Below are 18394 nucleotides of genomic sequence, written 5' to 3'. Positions count from 1 at the left end.
CAGTGGAGATCAAATGATCTAATGAGTTACAGGAAGATAGTAATCTTTCCAAACGTAACGGGGAGATGATAGTCCTGAATTGGCCACCACATTTCCTTCTAAAACTCTGACACGAATTATGAGGAAATTAAGTGAGCCATCTCTTGTCTACTCTGTAACTCTGGTCAATAGCCGTGTTATGGACTAACATCCTTTAATGTTGGATCCCATCCAACTCCATTGCAATATTTTTCCATTCAAATGTATAACTCTTTGTAACTGTTCTTCTAACTTTGTTTTACCTTTTAGTAATATTATTTCTACTATTCAAGAATGCTAACTACTCTAAATGCAGATGACATCAGTAAATAATATGAATAATTAAAAAACAAAACAGTATATCCAAAATCATTCTTTAATTTCTTTAGCAATTAGCCTCTGATCAACCGAATAGAATATTTCTTTACAGTTATGTTTTCTTTTATAATTATGGCAACGTCAATTACAATTTCTTCTTTTGTTTTTGCGTAAAATAATTGAAGAATTCCTTATAAAAAGGCAAATTTGTGTTTATACAAATCTAGTCAAAATTATTTAGAGACCTGGCTTCTAATTACAACTGAATTATTCATTCTCAGTGGTAGGGCGCAGTGACAGTTAAAGGTAATTTTGTTTCCAAACAATTTAAGTCTGATCGTTACATCGCAATATAATTCGCCAAGTAAGGCCAATGAAAAAGCACATATGCATGTACAGAAACCCTCATTTCTCAGTTCTTCTTTCAAGACTTTTACTTCCTATTTCTGAATTTATCTCCCGCTCTGGAATCCATAGAAAAAAACAGTCACCTAAACTGGAACAAGCTCAAACAAGAACTTTTAAATGGAACAAGTTCTAAGTCCCTTCATCAATTACCTCACAAAAAAGGGACCAATGTTCCATCGCAGGATATTCTACACGCAACTATGCAGTCACTTCGAATTGGAGTCGTTTGAAATTCGCAAGACTTTGTATGATTTAAAACTCCCCCATCAAATTTCGCTGCAGAGATTCTCGCACCATACCTCTGATGTTAGATGGCATATAAAATGAGGACCTTTTTTAGCTTACAATAAATTAATACCGCGTGCATTCTCAGCATGGGACTTAGCCTTACTTCTTAACAAACTGGGCCAAAGTTTTAGGTAAATATTTGCTATCAGCATTGACCATACGCTTCAAGGAAGTCAAGAGCTTTTGCTGTACCCACTCAAAAATATTATTTTATGTGTGTTTCCTACTCTTCTTGTGGATATTCATCTGGTCCTTGGATTTCCCCAAATTGGTGGCCTTAACTGCCCATGGAAACAATTGATTCTATAATCTATATTTCTATCTAAGGTGTTTTTTAAACTAGGCGGAGAACAAAAGATCACTAAATAAATAAAAATGTTATTAACTTAAATATCAACAAGAATAATATTAAAAATCTTTATTTTTGACCTTTTAATTCTTGATGACAAGTTTGTTGTAAACTACAAACAGATCGGTTAATAAAATATGTACGAATGTTGAATGTTCTTTTTTCAAATATTAACTCCTTTCACTTTTGAGCCGCGAAATTTCTCATGATGCACACGTGCATTCTAAAAATCTTTTTACAAGATAGTCATTCGTTTGTTTCTCTTTTCTCTTGAACTATGCCACGGTGTTGTTCGCAGAGTAAACGATCAATTTCTTCACTCTCCTCTTGCATAAGGACTGGAAAAGAAACATGATTTGATTGAATACAAACAAGTGTTTTGTTTTTGGCATCAAAGAAGACGGAAAATCAGTGGAAGCCATCAGAGACACTGCGGGAATGAAGTGAAGAAAGTTATTGTTTTCTTCGCCTCACCTGTGACTTGAAGAAAGACAACGGTGAATTGAGAATCAAGTTGCGTGATTGGGGAAGTGACACATGGATATTGGACTATTTATGCCTTTTGTTTTTTTGTTTTTTAAATATGCATGGAGGCAACTAAGATCGTAAGACCACGTTTATAAACTGTGTATTCTTTGGTTGATTTGACTGTTTTGCTGGATGAAAAAGGCGAGTTTTTGGAAAGAGGGAGAAAAACATGCACCCTTCGACTAAATCGGCTAGTGTATAAAAATAAGGATATAAATTGTCTTTGTTTCGAAGGGATTTGAACTCTTATTTTCCATTAACTGAAAAGGCAGGTCATAACCAGTGTGCTAGCCGAGGGGGTATTTTCTATGTATTAGCTGTGGGCGCCCCATGCACTTTATACCCTAACACAGCGATTATCAAACTATGGATCTAAACCCCTTGGGTAGACGATATTGAACAACAGAGGGATAGGTTGCTATTTTTATTTTTTAAAATTAAAAACTCCAACTTCATCCCAAATGAAATCATTAATTTTATTCATGGGGCGCTCAAATTCATTTATCATTTGGGGGGGGGGTTACATTATCACAAAGTTTGAGAGCGGTATTTGCAGTAACAGTCCCCCCACCGCTGATTAACAGACAATTTAATTTTACTGTTCATAACAGGGGTAGCCAAAGTGTAGTGCGAGTGCCATCTTTGACGCCATGTGGCAATTGAGTTTTCTTTTGTATTGCAATTTTTCCATAACATAGTTTTAGGCTGTGACTTAAAACATTAGTTTTAATCAGTAATTTATTTTAGATTCTGCATCCTACAGAAAGCATTGCAAAGTGAAACTACTACATTTTGATTGTAGTTCTTTGTAATGAAGGTATTTTTCCCCATCCTATAAAAAGCCCTTCTCGACTCTGATGGTGCTCTGATTGTATTTGTATATATTTTTTTCCGAAATAATGATGTTATTATTAGAATCGATATCTTTCAGGGTGAAAGATATGATCTGAAAACCCTGCTTCGTCAATAAAAATACAAATGCAACGTAACTCACCAACATTATTTATAGACAAGCCATTATACAAGAGTGGATAAACTGCGGTACATCAATACTTTTGTTTTTTTAACTAGGCACCATATAAGAAAAGTGGAACCACCACTGGTTTAGACCATGGACTGCAGGATTTTCGTGGTAATTCAAAAACAACTTGAAAGAGTAAAGAAATTCAGTACGCTTGCTTAGATGCACCGCCCTCTCCTCACAGTACTACCATTGTATTATTATGTTATTATTTCTTCCTGATGGGGGAAGGGGTTCCAGCACGTAACTGGTACTGGTACCAAGTGCACAGAGTGGTTGTTATGTTCAGCTGTTATTACTCTTGCTCTGTGAACTCCCTGACTATCCTAAAGGTGTTCAGGATTGCAACTTTCTGGAGTTCCTTGTAGGTGTTTTCTGGAAGGTCCATTACTTGTTTCATATGCCACATCTCTTTGAGCTCCGCTGTGCTCTACCTTCCTCAAATCCCAAGTCTGCTCTTCACCTAGTTGCATCCCCTCTGTTGAGTTGTGCGCTGCCAAGAGTTTCAGCTTTGCCTATATTCTGATTTAGTGATCATATATACTTGATGGACTGCTGATGATGGGTGGATTTAGTTTAGCTGGACTTGCTGCTAACAGTGTTTACAGTGTGCCAAGATGTACCTCATGTAGAGAACATATCTTTGGTGAACCCATCAATTCTTTTTGACTTCATTGAATTAAGTCAACTAACGTGGATTCTTCTTTCTTGGTGGCTTCTCATTAAGTCTCTACTTCATCAGTGTGCACTTTTTTATAATTGATGGACTGATGGCGTTTTACTGAACTTCCGATCTAATGGATTTGGAGTTCCTAGACGTCTTTTAACTGGATCTGTCATTTAAATATATGTATTTTTGTATATTGTAGAAGTGGATTCACGAATCTATGTCTCTAAGTACGGTATGTACGGCGAGAATGCCAGTTTTTGGCAGAGAACGCATAATATAATAAAATGAATGACCTCCCGCCTTAGGTCATTTTTTTTATTGCCTCTCTGGAATTTTTTTAATGAAACCCCACACACGAGAGATATTAAAACCTATAGTACTTAGTACCATGCATGGGTTGAAAATATGAAAGAAGATACTTGTTGATATTTGAATTTTTGTAGATCAATTTTCAGGAAATGCGTATGAACGGTAAATGCAGATGGGCATTTAACTACTATTGAAATTTTGTGTAGCGAAATTAAAAAGTATATAATAGTCGGATGATAATTTTTATTAGAAATAAAATCTATCAAGAAATTATCGAAAGGAAAGGGTTAAATCTGCAATTAGAATAGTCAGTATTCCACGGTACTGGATACAAATAAGAGATAGTAAAATAGGTTGGTATTTCAATCGTAATTGTTTTTAATATATGATGTTGTTAATTATTACTATTATTTTTCCCCATAATTTAATTTTAGCAAGTATATAACAGTCCTAAGTATATATAATCTTTCAATTTTGCCCTCATAATCGCCGCTTGTTTATCAACTGAATGTCGCAGTTGTTAATTGAGAAGGCTCAGTTGATGAGAAATCTCTCATCAATTGACAAACCAAGTCGTGAGCAATAGATCGCCTACAGGTGGTGCGCTTTGGTCGCCTAGAAGTTGGACAACTGGGAAGGATTCCATAAGAACTAATGGGACAAACGAATCAGGGCGATTCCTAAGCGTCTTTTTCTTAAGAAAATTAGAAATCACGTCGCTCCAGTGGGAGCAGAGCTTAAGAATTGGTTGGTTTATTTTGTAAGGCAAAAAAAAATTACTGGCAAAACTTATCCATCTGCCTAATATACTATAGTGGTTCGGCCCTAGTCATTCGTTTAAGTCTGGGTTTGAATCCTTCTGGAGAGATTTTTAAAGCTCCGGATGATTATAGCCTCGTTATTCAAGGCGGAGGGAGCAGGATTTTTTCCCACGTGATCACAGAAATTTGTGTGTGGTCGATACGCTGAAATTCCTAAAATAACCCAACCAGTCTGCCCACGAATTTAACTGAACCTTAGGTCAAAAGGTCTCAATACGTTCTCCCTCTCATTGGTGGATTCAAAAGGAACTGTTCGAATTAGTAACGAGCAGCAAATCCATACCCTTCTAGTTACCTCTCCTCTTTGTTTCATTCTTTCCACTTGTTCCCAAACCCAATAAATGAAATACAAGTACATTCAATCTTTCTAAGCATTCAATCTCTTTTCTTCCCTTATGTAGTAGCTATGTCATTTGCCTTCAACTTTAGAACGGTCCTGGTTCAATTCTCTCAGGAACTGGTGCTGGGATTTCCGAAATATCTATCATGCTTTGGTTTTCGTTCCTTCAACAGACAAATGTTGGTAGAACACATATTTTTCTGAAATAATGTAGGTAAACTTTAGCTGATTCAGAGCTAATCCAAAACAACTCAGTTTAACCCTCAGTCTGATCAGCGAAATATTTTAAGTTGTACCTGTTTTTAGATTTGTCTAAACTGTGTAAAAATTAGTCTTTTGATCGAAAGAATTGCGTATTTCATAGGATTTTCTCCTTTTTTTTTGCTTTCAGTTAAAGCAATCTTCATTAATATGAAGCTTTTACGAATGCTGGAAAGATGCTACTAAAACAAATCCATATCTTTGTTATGTTTGAATTCATGTGTCTTAGTATTCACAGAATCCTAAGTACATTATGACGTCGGCCTTCTGCAGAGCTGGATATTAACAGCTGTTCATTCTTTCTCTCTGTTTGGGTTCAGTCCAAGTTTGCACAAATTCAGATAAGCGTATCTGTGGTTAGCGTACTGACGCTTATCTCACTGCATACTTCGGATATTTCATTATCAACACGTTTTACCTTTAACAAGGTGTCTTTCTCAGTTTGACAGTCACATTATACATTTGTATTAACAGTGGGAAATTTGAAAGTGGCTATCTGAAAATAAATTGTATACCGCATTTCCTTTATAAATCATCCGGTATGTAAATAAGCCATCTTCTTCAATTTCGCGTAAAACACATTTGCAAGTATGGCCTGAAGCATCGCTTTTTATAACAGGCGCCACCTATTACCTTACATGGAATAGAACGATGACCAAGACATTTTCAATTCGAATACGGTCACTCAACTTCGGTGGGTAGAGGAAGTCGAGAAGCAATCTCCGTGAGAGCTTTCAGCTAAATAAAATGGAGAGGGGGCTGGACTGTGGAGGATTACTGCGTCATTTTCGAAAGCGCTTTTTTTTTTTTTTCTTTTTGAATCAGAGTAAGGGCAGCTGCGGGCATTACATTTCCCTTTCCGATTGAAATATAGTCGCCTACAACCATAAGACCCAAAAGTAGACATTGAATCACGGGATAGTGCCTTGTCCCAGAAGCCCCCCTACTCGTACTCGCATCTGCTACTTCTGGATTCGGTAGATTAAATTGTGACGTCATATTTCTTTTTGGAAAGTAATTACAATCAGATTTTGAATCTTGTTTAAGGCCATGAAGGAATTAATGCTGAAATTGATTGCCGAACTTACAGCTTTAAACTTTTGGGATAAAATTTTATTCTCCCATTTTTCGGTATACTGCTCTTAGTCAATTGATGGTGAAAATAGCTTATCTGATAAATGTTTCAGAAGGAAGTGCTGGATTTTCCAGGAGCTTTTCTCTTGGAAAATAAAGAAAATTATCTAGAATCTTCGCTGATTGTGAATTTGATAATAGAACTTGAAAGACCCTACCCTACGTGTTTGTTTATCGTACTGTAGAACAGGAAAAACTGCAATGTGAAATTGCTGTTGAACTACTGCTTGTACCAAATTGGAAAAGTAACCCGAATGAAGTTCTAATAAACCAAATGCCTCTTAACCAATTAATCTTTTTGTCTTTCTTTAATGTTAAGTTAACGAAATTGCTCAGATTTTGTCCCGAACAACTCCATATTCCATTATTTCTAGAGATGAATTTTGTAATTCCATTTTATATTCACTTACCGCCATTACCATTCGTTACATTTGTTCAGGGATTCATCTTAAGCTTGTTCCATCATATCTTCCTGTTAGATTATCACGTTCATCTGTAACTTCGGTATCATTTCGAGTAATGTAATATTAGTCCGATTTTCTTCTTACTCTCGGGTAATCTGCGCTGAGATTTCTGCTTTGCTGTCTTTTCTTTCATGTGTCCTACATTCGCTGCTGGCAAATAATGAGGTGTTAATGGAAGCGCTCTTTTCAGTCTCGTCACATCTGTTATGCGTCATTACCATTCTCGCTGTAATTATACACCCTGCTATCGATCTCAGTGCTCTCTCTCTCGCTTTGCAGGTCCATTAACATATATTTATGACGGAATTTTTTAATGCCTCAATAAGTATCTCTTACGAAGGATAGAAGGGCAATTTTTCTCCATTATAATCCCTTTAATGTAGTTCATAGTGGCGCGGGTCTCCTTCTTAAATAGTTTCAGCAGAACTCCACCTTCGAAGTCAGCTTCATGAACAATCTAAGTTCTCGTAGGGATTTTATCCCTCGACGTCTTCTTTTTAATTCTTTTGTTATTTGAACATTTTCCAAGCACGCTCCACTAACTTCTAAATTCACCGTCTTTATACGAGCATTATACAGAAGAAAATAATACCCATAATTTTAAAACTTTTTTTGTGTTTTAATAAGTAGCAATGTTTAAATTAAAGTTTTTTTTCACATTTTCAGATTAGTAATTTTTGTTTATTTATTTTAGTGAATCTGACAATTGGTGTTCAAAAACGGCGTGGAAAGTCAACTATTTTATGGAAAGTTAAATATATAAGCAGAGTGGAGCCGAAATCGAAATGTTCCAAGAAAGCGTGTCCTTAGTCGAACGTAGGGCATTTTTCGATTAAACCCATACACCACCCAAACAGTGGAGTTCTTGTTTAATGAAATAAGCCCGAACAGGATTCCACAGCCCTGATAGAGAAAAAAAAAAATGTTTTTTCCCCATCACTTCAACAATCGAAAATCTTCTTCATCATCAGAAATTGGTTTTGGGGAATTTCATTGTGGTATAATTTTGAATTTCGTCAGGTGGAGGTTCAACATTTCCATCGATTGAATCTTCCACATAATTCGTCTTCTTCTTCCTTTTCTTTTGGTGTCGGGTGGCAATGAATTGTTTATAAAAACAGGAACGAAGAAGCAGAAGTTAATGATTGGAGAGTAAAGGCTTGAATCAGAACTCTCCCTAAAATAGAAGTGAAAGTTGAGTAAATTTCTGCTGAGGAAGGAAAATTTCAGTAGAAGAAGGGGGGTAAGGAATAACGTGACCAATAACTATTCTATGATTATCAATAAAGCATCAGAATGAATTGGACCAGCAACGATAACTGACGGAAAAATTGGGAGTATTTTCTGAAGCATAGTTTAGCATAGGAAGTTCTCAATAGCTTTGAGGTAACAGAGTAGTATGCTGAGAATAAGTGTGTTAAGCACCAAAGCGACCAAGGCCGTCAATATATTGTGTCTATATTTGTCTGTTTGCTGGACGAAAAAAACTCGAGTTTTTGGGACACAAAACCATGAAAACCTCTTGAGTCCGACTAACTCAGCCACACTGTGAAAAAAAAGCTCATAAAACTTCCTCGTCATTGACGGGATTCGAACCTGGGATTTTAACACCCGGTGTAGGTGATTAAATCCACAGTATTCTGCTTTAAGTTACTGAACTACGCTAGCATACTGAGCAACCGGAAGTGCATACAATTAGAAGCCCACGAAACCAGCACTTGCAGAATGATTGCAGATATCAAGAAAATCAAATTCTTCGAAGCTGAGTTCACTATAGAGGTGATATGAGGAACAAGTGACAGGTAAACATGACACCTAAGTTCTTAATCTCGGAAGATCTGAGAATATAAAGAGTGTTCAGCATGTAGTTGTAGTAACATAAAGGACTTTATCAGGACTTAAAGTCAATTGAATACGGAAAATCCAATTTGAAATTCTGCCAGCGGGCCATACTTAGTTACATTTGCGATTTAAATTCTTTAGATAATTACGAAATATTAATGTCCTCTCATACCAGAGCAGAGTAACGTTCAAGTTCAAATCGGAATAGATGATAATGTATTTCGCTAAAATAATGATGAGGGCAGGACCTAATGAAACATTATTTTTTTTTTTTTTTAGGAGCATTAGCAACTAAGGCCATATTGCTCCGGGGATATGCGGTGGTCATTTCCTGACCTTTCTGCATTCTTCGTATTTGGTGGTGACGGGCTCGAACCCCGGTCTAATCAAGAAGCGCGTGCTACGCACTGCTGTTCCTTCCCACCTGGCTACGGAGGCGCCAAACACCTTTATGAAACACCCCCTTTCAACACAACAGAAATTGGAGGCTATGTCTCTCACAAACAGGAATGAAACCGAAGTCTTCAAAAAAAAAAAAAAAAACGAAAAACAGCATTGGAACATACTGAAGACAATTTCAACGATACCACTACCTTATCAACTCCCTTGATGGCACTAGATGGAAATCGAATCAAAGTCTTTGAAAGATACCATATTAGACAATGTCTAATTGTAGATCAGTGAATATCTGACGTCAGTGTCAAATAAGCTGTTAGTTACTGAGAAAATCCTGGAGTTCAATATACATGACAGAAACAACAAACAAAACAAAATAATCGAACGAGAAGTAACCTGGGAAAAGCTCTAGAACATTCACCTAATCTCTTTTCGTCCTATTTAAAGAATAATATTATTAATTTTATTTTTAAATTACGTAGTATTCGTCCATAACAAAAACAAATTGAAATTAAAGGCGCTTTCGTCCATCACCCTTCAATTCTTGCATAATTTTAATATGCAAGAATTGAAGGGTGATGAACGAAAGCGCCTTTAAATTTTTTTTTAATGTTTAACATATTTTTCGCACATTAATATGAAGCAATCTAAAATAGAATAAGATTAGTATCGCAAGTGGACCATTCAAGAAATACCTTCTTTCATCTTCGCAACTTTCAACCCAATGTAGGATACTAAGTACAATAAATTCTAATACGTCTTGTGTTTGGGTTTTTCATCAAAAAAAAAAGAGCGAAGTTACCAGAAAGAAATGTTAGAAATCACGAGGCTGCTTTCTTTATGATCGCTTACATGTTTTCTCCATATGTTCTTCAATTTAGAAGATCGATATTCATAAAGGCAGCGTTTGACCGACAATTTTCAGACACGTGACAGACATTCGTAAGGGCAGCCATGCGATGGCGCTCGCCTAGATCAACGTGTCTAATTTTTGCGGATATTATCCGCTTGACCCGGCATCCAACCGTTCTGCAGTTGGCAGCATCATCCACATACGCATTCTGTACTCGCGTATGAACGTTTCCAGTCGTCTCCTTCTCACACACACCACACCAAACCACGAATTCAATAACACATGACAGACATTAATGAAGGTAGCCTTATTCGGCAAGTGCTACAGCAACGCCACCTTCGGAAAAATGTTGTCATTAGCATAGTAAGAGGAAGGATTTTCCTATTTATGAATGTTAGTAATAGTTCTGTAGAATAAACATAGCTTTGTAAAATGTAGGTCATTACTTCTGGAGTAATCCTCATATCAGATAAACACATTCCAGGTTCTAGTTTTACAATAAGTTATTTATATCAATATGAAATTTTAAGATATATTTTTTAATGAATTTGGGACATTTTAAACGTAATTATTAAATTAAAATATTTAGTAGAGGTGGTAACACTAGGTAGAGTACCCACGAAATCATTAATATCTCTTTAAATTGATTGGAAATGTTGGACGATGTGAAATATTCGTAGATTCATCATAAGAAGTTCTGCAATGCAAGAGTCTGCAGCCAATATGTAGACACAGTTTAAAACACTTTTCTTTACAGTATTCCAAAACAAAAATGCATGAAAATCACACGCCTTGGACGACCACGTGTTTTACAGGCCACTCTGTACATTTTCCGAAATTTTGAGCGTGGCATCCAGCTAATAGGAACTGGATCTAATCCACGCGCTAGGACTATGCTGTGGTCAATGTGTTTTCTGTAAACCAGGACATAATGACGTTGTGTCTATTCCTCTACCTAGTGGTATACATCAATGTATGAAAATGAAAGAACTGTGGACTATTCAATGCAAATGTGGAAGTGAACTACTTACCCATGGTCTATTGGCCGTCCGTCAGGCATATGTGGAATATGACCAGGAATCGGTGACGAGTGTGATATGCCAGTAGACCCCGGAGGGTGGTGAGTCATCGGACCTGGCATGGAGCGGGAGACAGGTCCTATCTGTGTACCGTTTATCACAGACGGTACCTGTCTAGTTCCTGGGTGATGGACGGGTCGTGAAACAGGACAAGATGGGCCTAATCCATCTGGAAAACTAGGCTCAGGGTGGACCGGTTGAATTTTCCCAGAAGATAGATTTGAAACGGGAGAGTGTTTCCAGCCTGACTGGTCCAGGATTATGATAGGCACTCAGGCTATTAGCACAATAAATTCAGATTTCCAATTTCCTCCATGGCTGCCTTATTTTCTTATGTCCTTCACATGAGAAACAGATCCTAGAAAGGAAAATTCAAAATATTATAAAACAAAGAAAAAGAACTGACCAAAATACTTTAAAAGTTTTTGTTATCGATTGAATGAAGGTTAGATTATGTTAAACATCAATATAAAATAGAGACAATGTCATTGGATGTTATTTCATCAACTTAACATAATTTAAATCAAGTTAGCAATGAGGGATGTTGCGTCTTGACCAATGATCAGCTTGTAACAGAACATATCTTAAGGTTAGGTAAGGAATGGCTTTATTACTGATTTCTAGCAAGTGAAAAACTTTAACGAAACTGGAATTCTCTCACAGCCTGGAAATGTTTTGTAATTTGTTGAAATAACCTTGGGGAGTAGGCGTAGGAGAATTCCCTTCTGAAATCTTGTGCTATCAGCAGATAATTATGCCTGACGCGAATTTCATAATGAGGCGCAAAGTAAATAGAAGCTATACATCGGCAATTGTTTTACGTTTACAGCAAACAAGTTCCAGAACAGTTGAGCACAACGGTATTCAATTAGCAACAACGAATTAATCTCCTCCATCCACATAAATGGTTCAGATGAAATACAGTACTTTTATTGTCGTTTCACTCTTATGCGTCAATGAAGAATGGTTTGTTCATAAAGTTTAATGATGAGTAATACGTAGTTTACTGGAATCCAGGACTTGGTAGAGGTTACTGGAGGCTGGTTAATATGGCACAAGTGCTTTGAATGTCAGTGACATTTACAGACGCCAGAGAATTGACGACTAAAACGAGATTAAGATTGTCAACCAGCAGGTTTTAATAAATGATAAACAAATATAACTGTATTCCAATAATGGAAACTCCGACACAGCCAGCTGACTAGATGGGTGTACATATACATAGATAATAGCAATATATAATACGTACAATATAACTTATATGCATACATATGTTTTATATCCAATAAAATAAGGTACAATATTTCCTAAGAATTACATTAATATTTTGTTCAAATTCGTATGATGTCAAATTGGGTCTTTTGTATTGGCATTTGTTGTCTAATTTTTGTCCTTATTAAAATTAAATCAAAAAATTATTTAATTTTAATTTGTTAAGTAGCTTTTTATATTACACACTTTCGTTTTTCACTTACTGTCGACAAAAACATTAATTTTCGCTGAAGAATGATCAGCTGTGTTTAAAAGAATATTAAGTATTCGAACACGAATTACGTCTTTCAGAGTTTCGAGGAAAGATATCAAGAGATTAATTTCAATTCTTCAAATTGAGAACTCATAACGTCGATGATATTAAGGAAATTCTAAGAAAGGTATTCGGTAATGATCATGTATACTAATTTTAGTTGTACGCGAAGTTCAGTTTTAAATGACAGTGAATACGATTGACATGGTGACCGAGCCTTGGAGATATCGACATTAAGGAGTTGATGAAGCAATTAGGAAGACAAGACGATGTACAACGATGAAATAATATGCAGTTAGAAAAGGGGGATTGGAATGAAGAAAACCATTAATAAAAACGAAGGTGGAAAACAAATGGAAAAATGCTTGGAACAAGAGTAACTTCCTCATATTTTCAATTTATTAAGTAGATTTCAATGAATTTTTGAAGATCGTTAGTTTTTGGATGGAGTAAATTCCTTTTAAGAACCGCAGTGCCGGAGCATTGAAGAAAGCTTGCATCTGGTTTGATATCAAATTTAACGTTATAATGGCAGATATTATTCCAATTATTAGGAAAACTGACAGAAAAGAATTTTAGTTTTGTGCAGATAGCCGAAAGAACTCTGGAATTTTCATAAGCATAGATTTTCCTCCAGGAATGTTTTATTTATAAGCACAGATTTAATTCTGTTATTTTTCTTCTGCTTAACTAAATATTTTAGTTATGTAAGAATCATTTTTCGTTTACCGGTTTCACAGATTAAAATAAAAACTTGCATTTCTGAAAATGTTTTAATATTTGACTCTCACGCTCTCCAGACTTAATCTCCAATAAGAATCACTTAATATTAAACTAACTAAGGCTACTAATTTTTCTCCCCAAAATTTTCTTAATTCTAAGAGGATTCCATGGAACTTACCGTTTCACTGGCAAGCGGAATCGCATTAGAATATAGGAGATTTAGTTAACCCTAGTTTAAAATACCGTGGCAGTTATATCAGATGAAATTTTAGCGCCATGAGAAAATCGAGTAAAACTAGTCGGCTAAGGATGAACAGTCCAGCAGGACACACTGTTGGGTGCTACACTGACATATGCATAACGATCTAAAAAAAGCAATCTAAAATTTCGATCTTAATCCACTAAGGGTTTGATCTACAGACATAGATTGAAAGATTTAAAAATGAACTAATTATAATTAGCATAGGCATATGATGCAAGAAATCAAACTTATGCAGCATCAGCCAAAAAAAAAAAAAACAAAAAAAACCCCACTTCCACTTCACCCCCAACAACTACCCGCTGGCTAAAGGCAAATTTCTGCACGTCTATCCTACATCCGTCTTTCCTCAATTTGAATTTATGCCCTCTCAGGTGATTATTCTGAGCAAGAGGAAGAATTCCATCAGTACTGAGCATGCTCAAACCATTCAAGGCTTTATACACCTCTATCAGATCACCTTGCAGATACCTAGTCTAAAGACACTGTAATTTGCAAAACTTAAGCCTTTCTTCGTAAAAGCAACCCTTTGTTCCATTCACTAATTTTGTTGCCCTTCTCTGTACTCGTTCCAGCAGCTCTACATCTTTCTTGAAATGAGGCCTCCAGACCTGTATACAGTACTCAAGGTGTGGCCTGACCATTGCCTTATACAAGGGAATAATCACCTCCTTACTCTGCTAGACAAATTCCTGTATATCATTGACAAGACACCATGAGCTATTCTTGCGGCCCGTCTGCACTGCTCAGAGAACTTCATATCTGACTATACAATTACCCCCAGGTCCTTTTCATTCTCTATATGTAGTACTACCCCATATGTAGTACTTTACATTTGTCAATGTTAAACTTCATTTGCCACCTCTCAGCCCATTTGCTCAACCTTTCCAGATCCCGTTGCAGCAGCAGAGTGTCAGTGGTGTCCTTGGCAACCCTGCCAACCTTGTATCCATAGCAGCAATTTGCCTCCAATGCCACACTGCTCCAACTTGTGCAGCAGCCTTCCATGTGCAACAGTATCAAAAGCCTTCCTAAGATCCAAATATATACATGTAATATCAAAGTTATTCTCCGCATCCAGTTCCTTCGTGACCACACCATAGTATCCAATCAAATTGGTCAGGCAAGACTTCCCCTTAACAAAACCATGCTGTGTCCGATCTATAACGGAAGTCTTGTCTAGATGATCCTGCAGTTCTTCTTTAACCAGTGCCTCCATTAATATTCCTGGAACAGAAGTTAAACTCACAGGTCTATAATTACTTGTGTCGGCCTTTGATTCTCCTTTGTGAATTGGGGTCACATTTACACATCTTCAGTCTGTGGGTACCTACCCTGAGTCCAAGGAAGCTCTCATAATTATGTTAGGGTTTGTTTATTCCTTTGCTGCCTCCTTTAATATAACTGGATAGATCCCATCCACCCCAGGTGCCTTTCTTGTGTTTATCTTCAACAATTTCTCCTCCACTTTACTCTCAGTTACAAGATTCTCTTGCTTACTGCCAGAGTTGAATACACCTCTGGCATTCCCCTCGCTGAATAACTCCTCATGTGTGAATGTTGATGCAAAATATTCATTTAGGTTGTTAGCTACCTGAGCAGGATCATCAACAGTTGAGCCATCGATATCCAGTGGACCAAACTGATTCATTCCCTTCCTTCTAGAGTTTACATAAGTAAAGAACTCTTTTCTGTTTTTCTTTGCATCCCTTGCCAAATATTTCTCGTAATCTGCCTTTGCCTGCCTAACTTCATTTGTAACTTGGTTACAGATCAACTTGTATCTGTCATAGGCTTCTGTGTCACGTGTTAATTTATATGTATCCCATGCATTTTTCTTCTCTGCCATATGTCTCATTAGTTCATTTGACTCCATTTAGGCCTAAACCTTGAACAATATTTCTTAGTTGGTATGAAAAGCCTAATAGCTTCCAAGATTAATTCTTTGAATGCTTCCCATTTTGAATTTGCTGTTGGTAACATCATCAGTTGGTCCCACTGTATAGAATTTAAATACTGTCTCAGACCATCGTAGTCGCCTTTACGAAAACAAAAACCCTTCCCTTTACCTCTGATGGTAGTTACCTCTTTGAGTAAATCCAACTTCAGCACACTGTGATCACAGCCACCTAGTGGTTCCTTTATCTGCAGATTCTTAATGCATGAAAAATCACTACTGATGATCAAATCAAGAGTATTACTCCCTCTAGTTGCCTCCCGAACATGCTGATGTAGAAAACAATCATCCAATAAATCCACAAAAGCCTTGCTAGTGTATGAGTGACTAACCACAAATTCCAGTCAATATCTGGGAAATTAAAATCCCACATAAGACTCTCTGTTTTACTGGCCCACTATTTCCCTGTACAGTTTCTTATTATTCTCATCAGAGTCATTAGCCCTATAACACACTCCTACTCTCGATTTTGATCTCCCAATGCTTATGTCACACCAAACTGACTCAACACTGCACTGTCCAGCGATGTTGACTGGCTTCACTTCCTTGGATTTTATGTGTTTCTTAACTAATAGCATAACCCCTCCTCCCTTCCTATCTGTAGACGTTATACTCCCCAAATTCCAGTTCTGCATCCTTTATATCTGTGTGACACCACGTCTCTAATATCCCAACAATATCCGCCTTTGATGCTTTGAGCAATACCTCAAATTCATCAAATTTATTTACCAAACTCCTGCCATCACTGTTTCTATTCTTAGCTACCCTAGCACAACCCATGTGTTTACTTGTACCGCAATGGCTCCCAGCAGTCTCTGAAATATCCTGCATTTTGTTTTTCAGGCTTCTGCTCATTCCAATAGAAGCAGTGCAAGAATCACTTTCACATCTGCCAGTGGCTACTGTTAATCTATTAGTCTTTGTATCCCCCTCCCAAGAATTTTAAGCCTTTGGTGGAAAATTTGCTATTAATTGGGTAATTTTTTTACAGCGCTTTTTATACTCCACACACCTCCATTTTACTATTTAAAATTACTGGAGTTTTATCTGAACATCGAAGGGAATAACCAGTTGTCTGGAGAGAAGGGATCGGGAACTCGCAGCACAATAAAAGCAGATTGAACACAATAAAAGATATATGTGGCCAGTTATTCTCTTTGAATAACTGGCGCATGAGAAACTTAGACCATATTGCGCAGTATATAACATGTCTGTAAATTGAGGTCGATTTACTGGATGAAAAACTGAGTTTCCTGGATAAAAAATTATGCAAACCTCACCTGAGGCCGACTGAGTCAGCCACTTTGTGAAAAACGCCCAACAAAATTCATTGACAGGATTCGAATTTAGGACTTTTCCACCAGGTGTGGGGAGGACAGTGATCATAGCAACTGTGCTGCCCATGAGGACATCTTCTGTTATATTAATTTCTTTAAGAACAATCCTGTATATGTTCCGGCTGCCAAAATTTGCTTTTTTTTTTGTTTATATTTGATTAAAAATTCGCTCTTGGGTCAAAAGCAGATCGCCGCTCACTTGCAGGGACACTGGAGGAGGCTTCCCATCATGGAAATTTCTGTTTATTTGTAATGAAGCATCGGGGAAACTTTTTGTGATAGTATCACATAATGAGAGATCAGAGCGTATCGATTAAGCAGTCGCTTTCGGCTTCTTAGTCGATCGGGCATGGGTGCTATTGTTTGTGCACGTTTAGCAAGGGCCACAACTGAGAACAAATGAAATCCTCACTGGTTTTTCGAAAGCAACCTTCTCAAAAGTATACAATTAGTGAAAAACGAATGGAGAATGCAGCTCTAAAAGTAATAAATGAGGAGGAAGTCGGTACTGAAAACGAGACCGCACGCATTTAAAGCGAATTAGGCATCACAATAAAAAGGTCTGGTGTGTAGCAAATGAATGAAAAATTCAATTTAGGCAAGGAAAGACCCATTTCCAACCGAAGTATGTGGCCAGTGTTGAAAAATCTGGGATTTGGTACTCGCATGCCTATAACAAAGGCTACTTCTTTCTGTAAAAAAATCGAAAGATTCGACTGGAATAATGCCACCAATGCCAAGTCTATACTGTTGAACATTGGAAAAAGAGCTTATGTAGTCTCACGCATCTCGTTTACGATATTTTTCACCGAATGTAGGGTGAAACCGTGATGTGACCCTCATGAAGCCATGCGTCCAGACTGTCGGTATCCATTACCCATGCGGCTGAAGGTGGAATCATGTTAGGAGTACTTTCTGTTTGTACAGACAGGATTCGCTTATACCATTAGAAGGTCGTGTTACATCCACTGAATATCTTTCTGTCGTATCCGACCAACTACACTCCAGTGCTTCATTTCTATCTTTATACGATGGATTTTTTTCAAGACGACGATGCAACTGTCCACAATGCAAAACCTATATCTGAATGGTTCCAGGAACATTCCCAAGATTTCTAACATCGGGTTGCCTACATCTCCCGATATGAATCCAATTGAGAATGTCTGGGACATGTTGGAAAGAGCAATTTGGCTTAGCAGTTCTCTACAAACCACATTACAGCATCTGACAAATATTCTGAATGAAAAAATGGCCAAATCCGGAAGTAGACTCCCAAGACACCTAGTGGAATCCATGCCACGATATGAACGGACTGTAAATCGGAATACTGATGTTGACTTTGTGGGTCCATCATTTCGATGGGCGTCTATAAAAAAATTATTTAAAACTGATGCATATTTTCATGAGATCCTCTAGCATTATACTAGGCTAGAGAATAAATTCGTAAATTGGTTATTTACAGATTTTGTTTTCAAATTTCAATTTGATTAAAAT

The 18394-nt window shown here is 37.0% G+C and overlaps 1 protein-coding gene across 1 annotated transcript in view; it reads right to left on the bottom strand.

The window, feature by feature from the left end:
• Positions 1-11427, bottom strand: part of LOC150078442 (LIM domain-binding protein 2-like) — a 374189-nt gene extending 362762 nt beyond the window's left edge. The window contains exon 1 of the mRNA XM_090384564.1: positions 11052-11427. Coding sequence (XP_090240690.1) covers positions 11052-11161 — 110 coding nt within the window. The 5' untranslated portion in view covers positions 11162-11427. The remainder of the gene's footprint in view (positions 1-11051) is intronic.
• Between the last annotated feature and the right edge of the window lie 6967 nt (positions 11428-18394).

This window comes from Mastigoproctus giganteus, chromosome 11 (genome assembly GCF_048544385.1).
Source record: "Mastigoproctus giganteus isolate SK-2022 chromosome 11, ASM4854438v1, whole genome shotgun sequence".
In the NCBI taxonomy this organism is placed as follows: domain Eukaryota; kingdom Metazoa; phylum Arthropoda; class Arachnida; order Uropygi; family Thelyphonidae; genus Mastigoproctus; species Mastigoproctus giganteus.
This window is presented reverse-complemented; position numbering and strand designations above follow the sequence as displayed.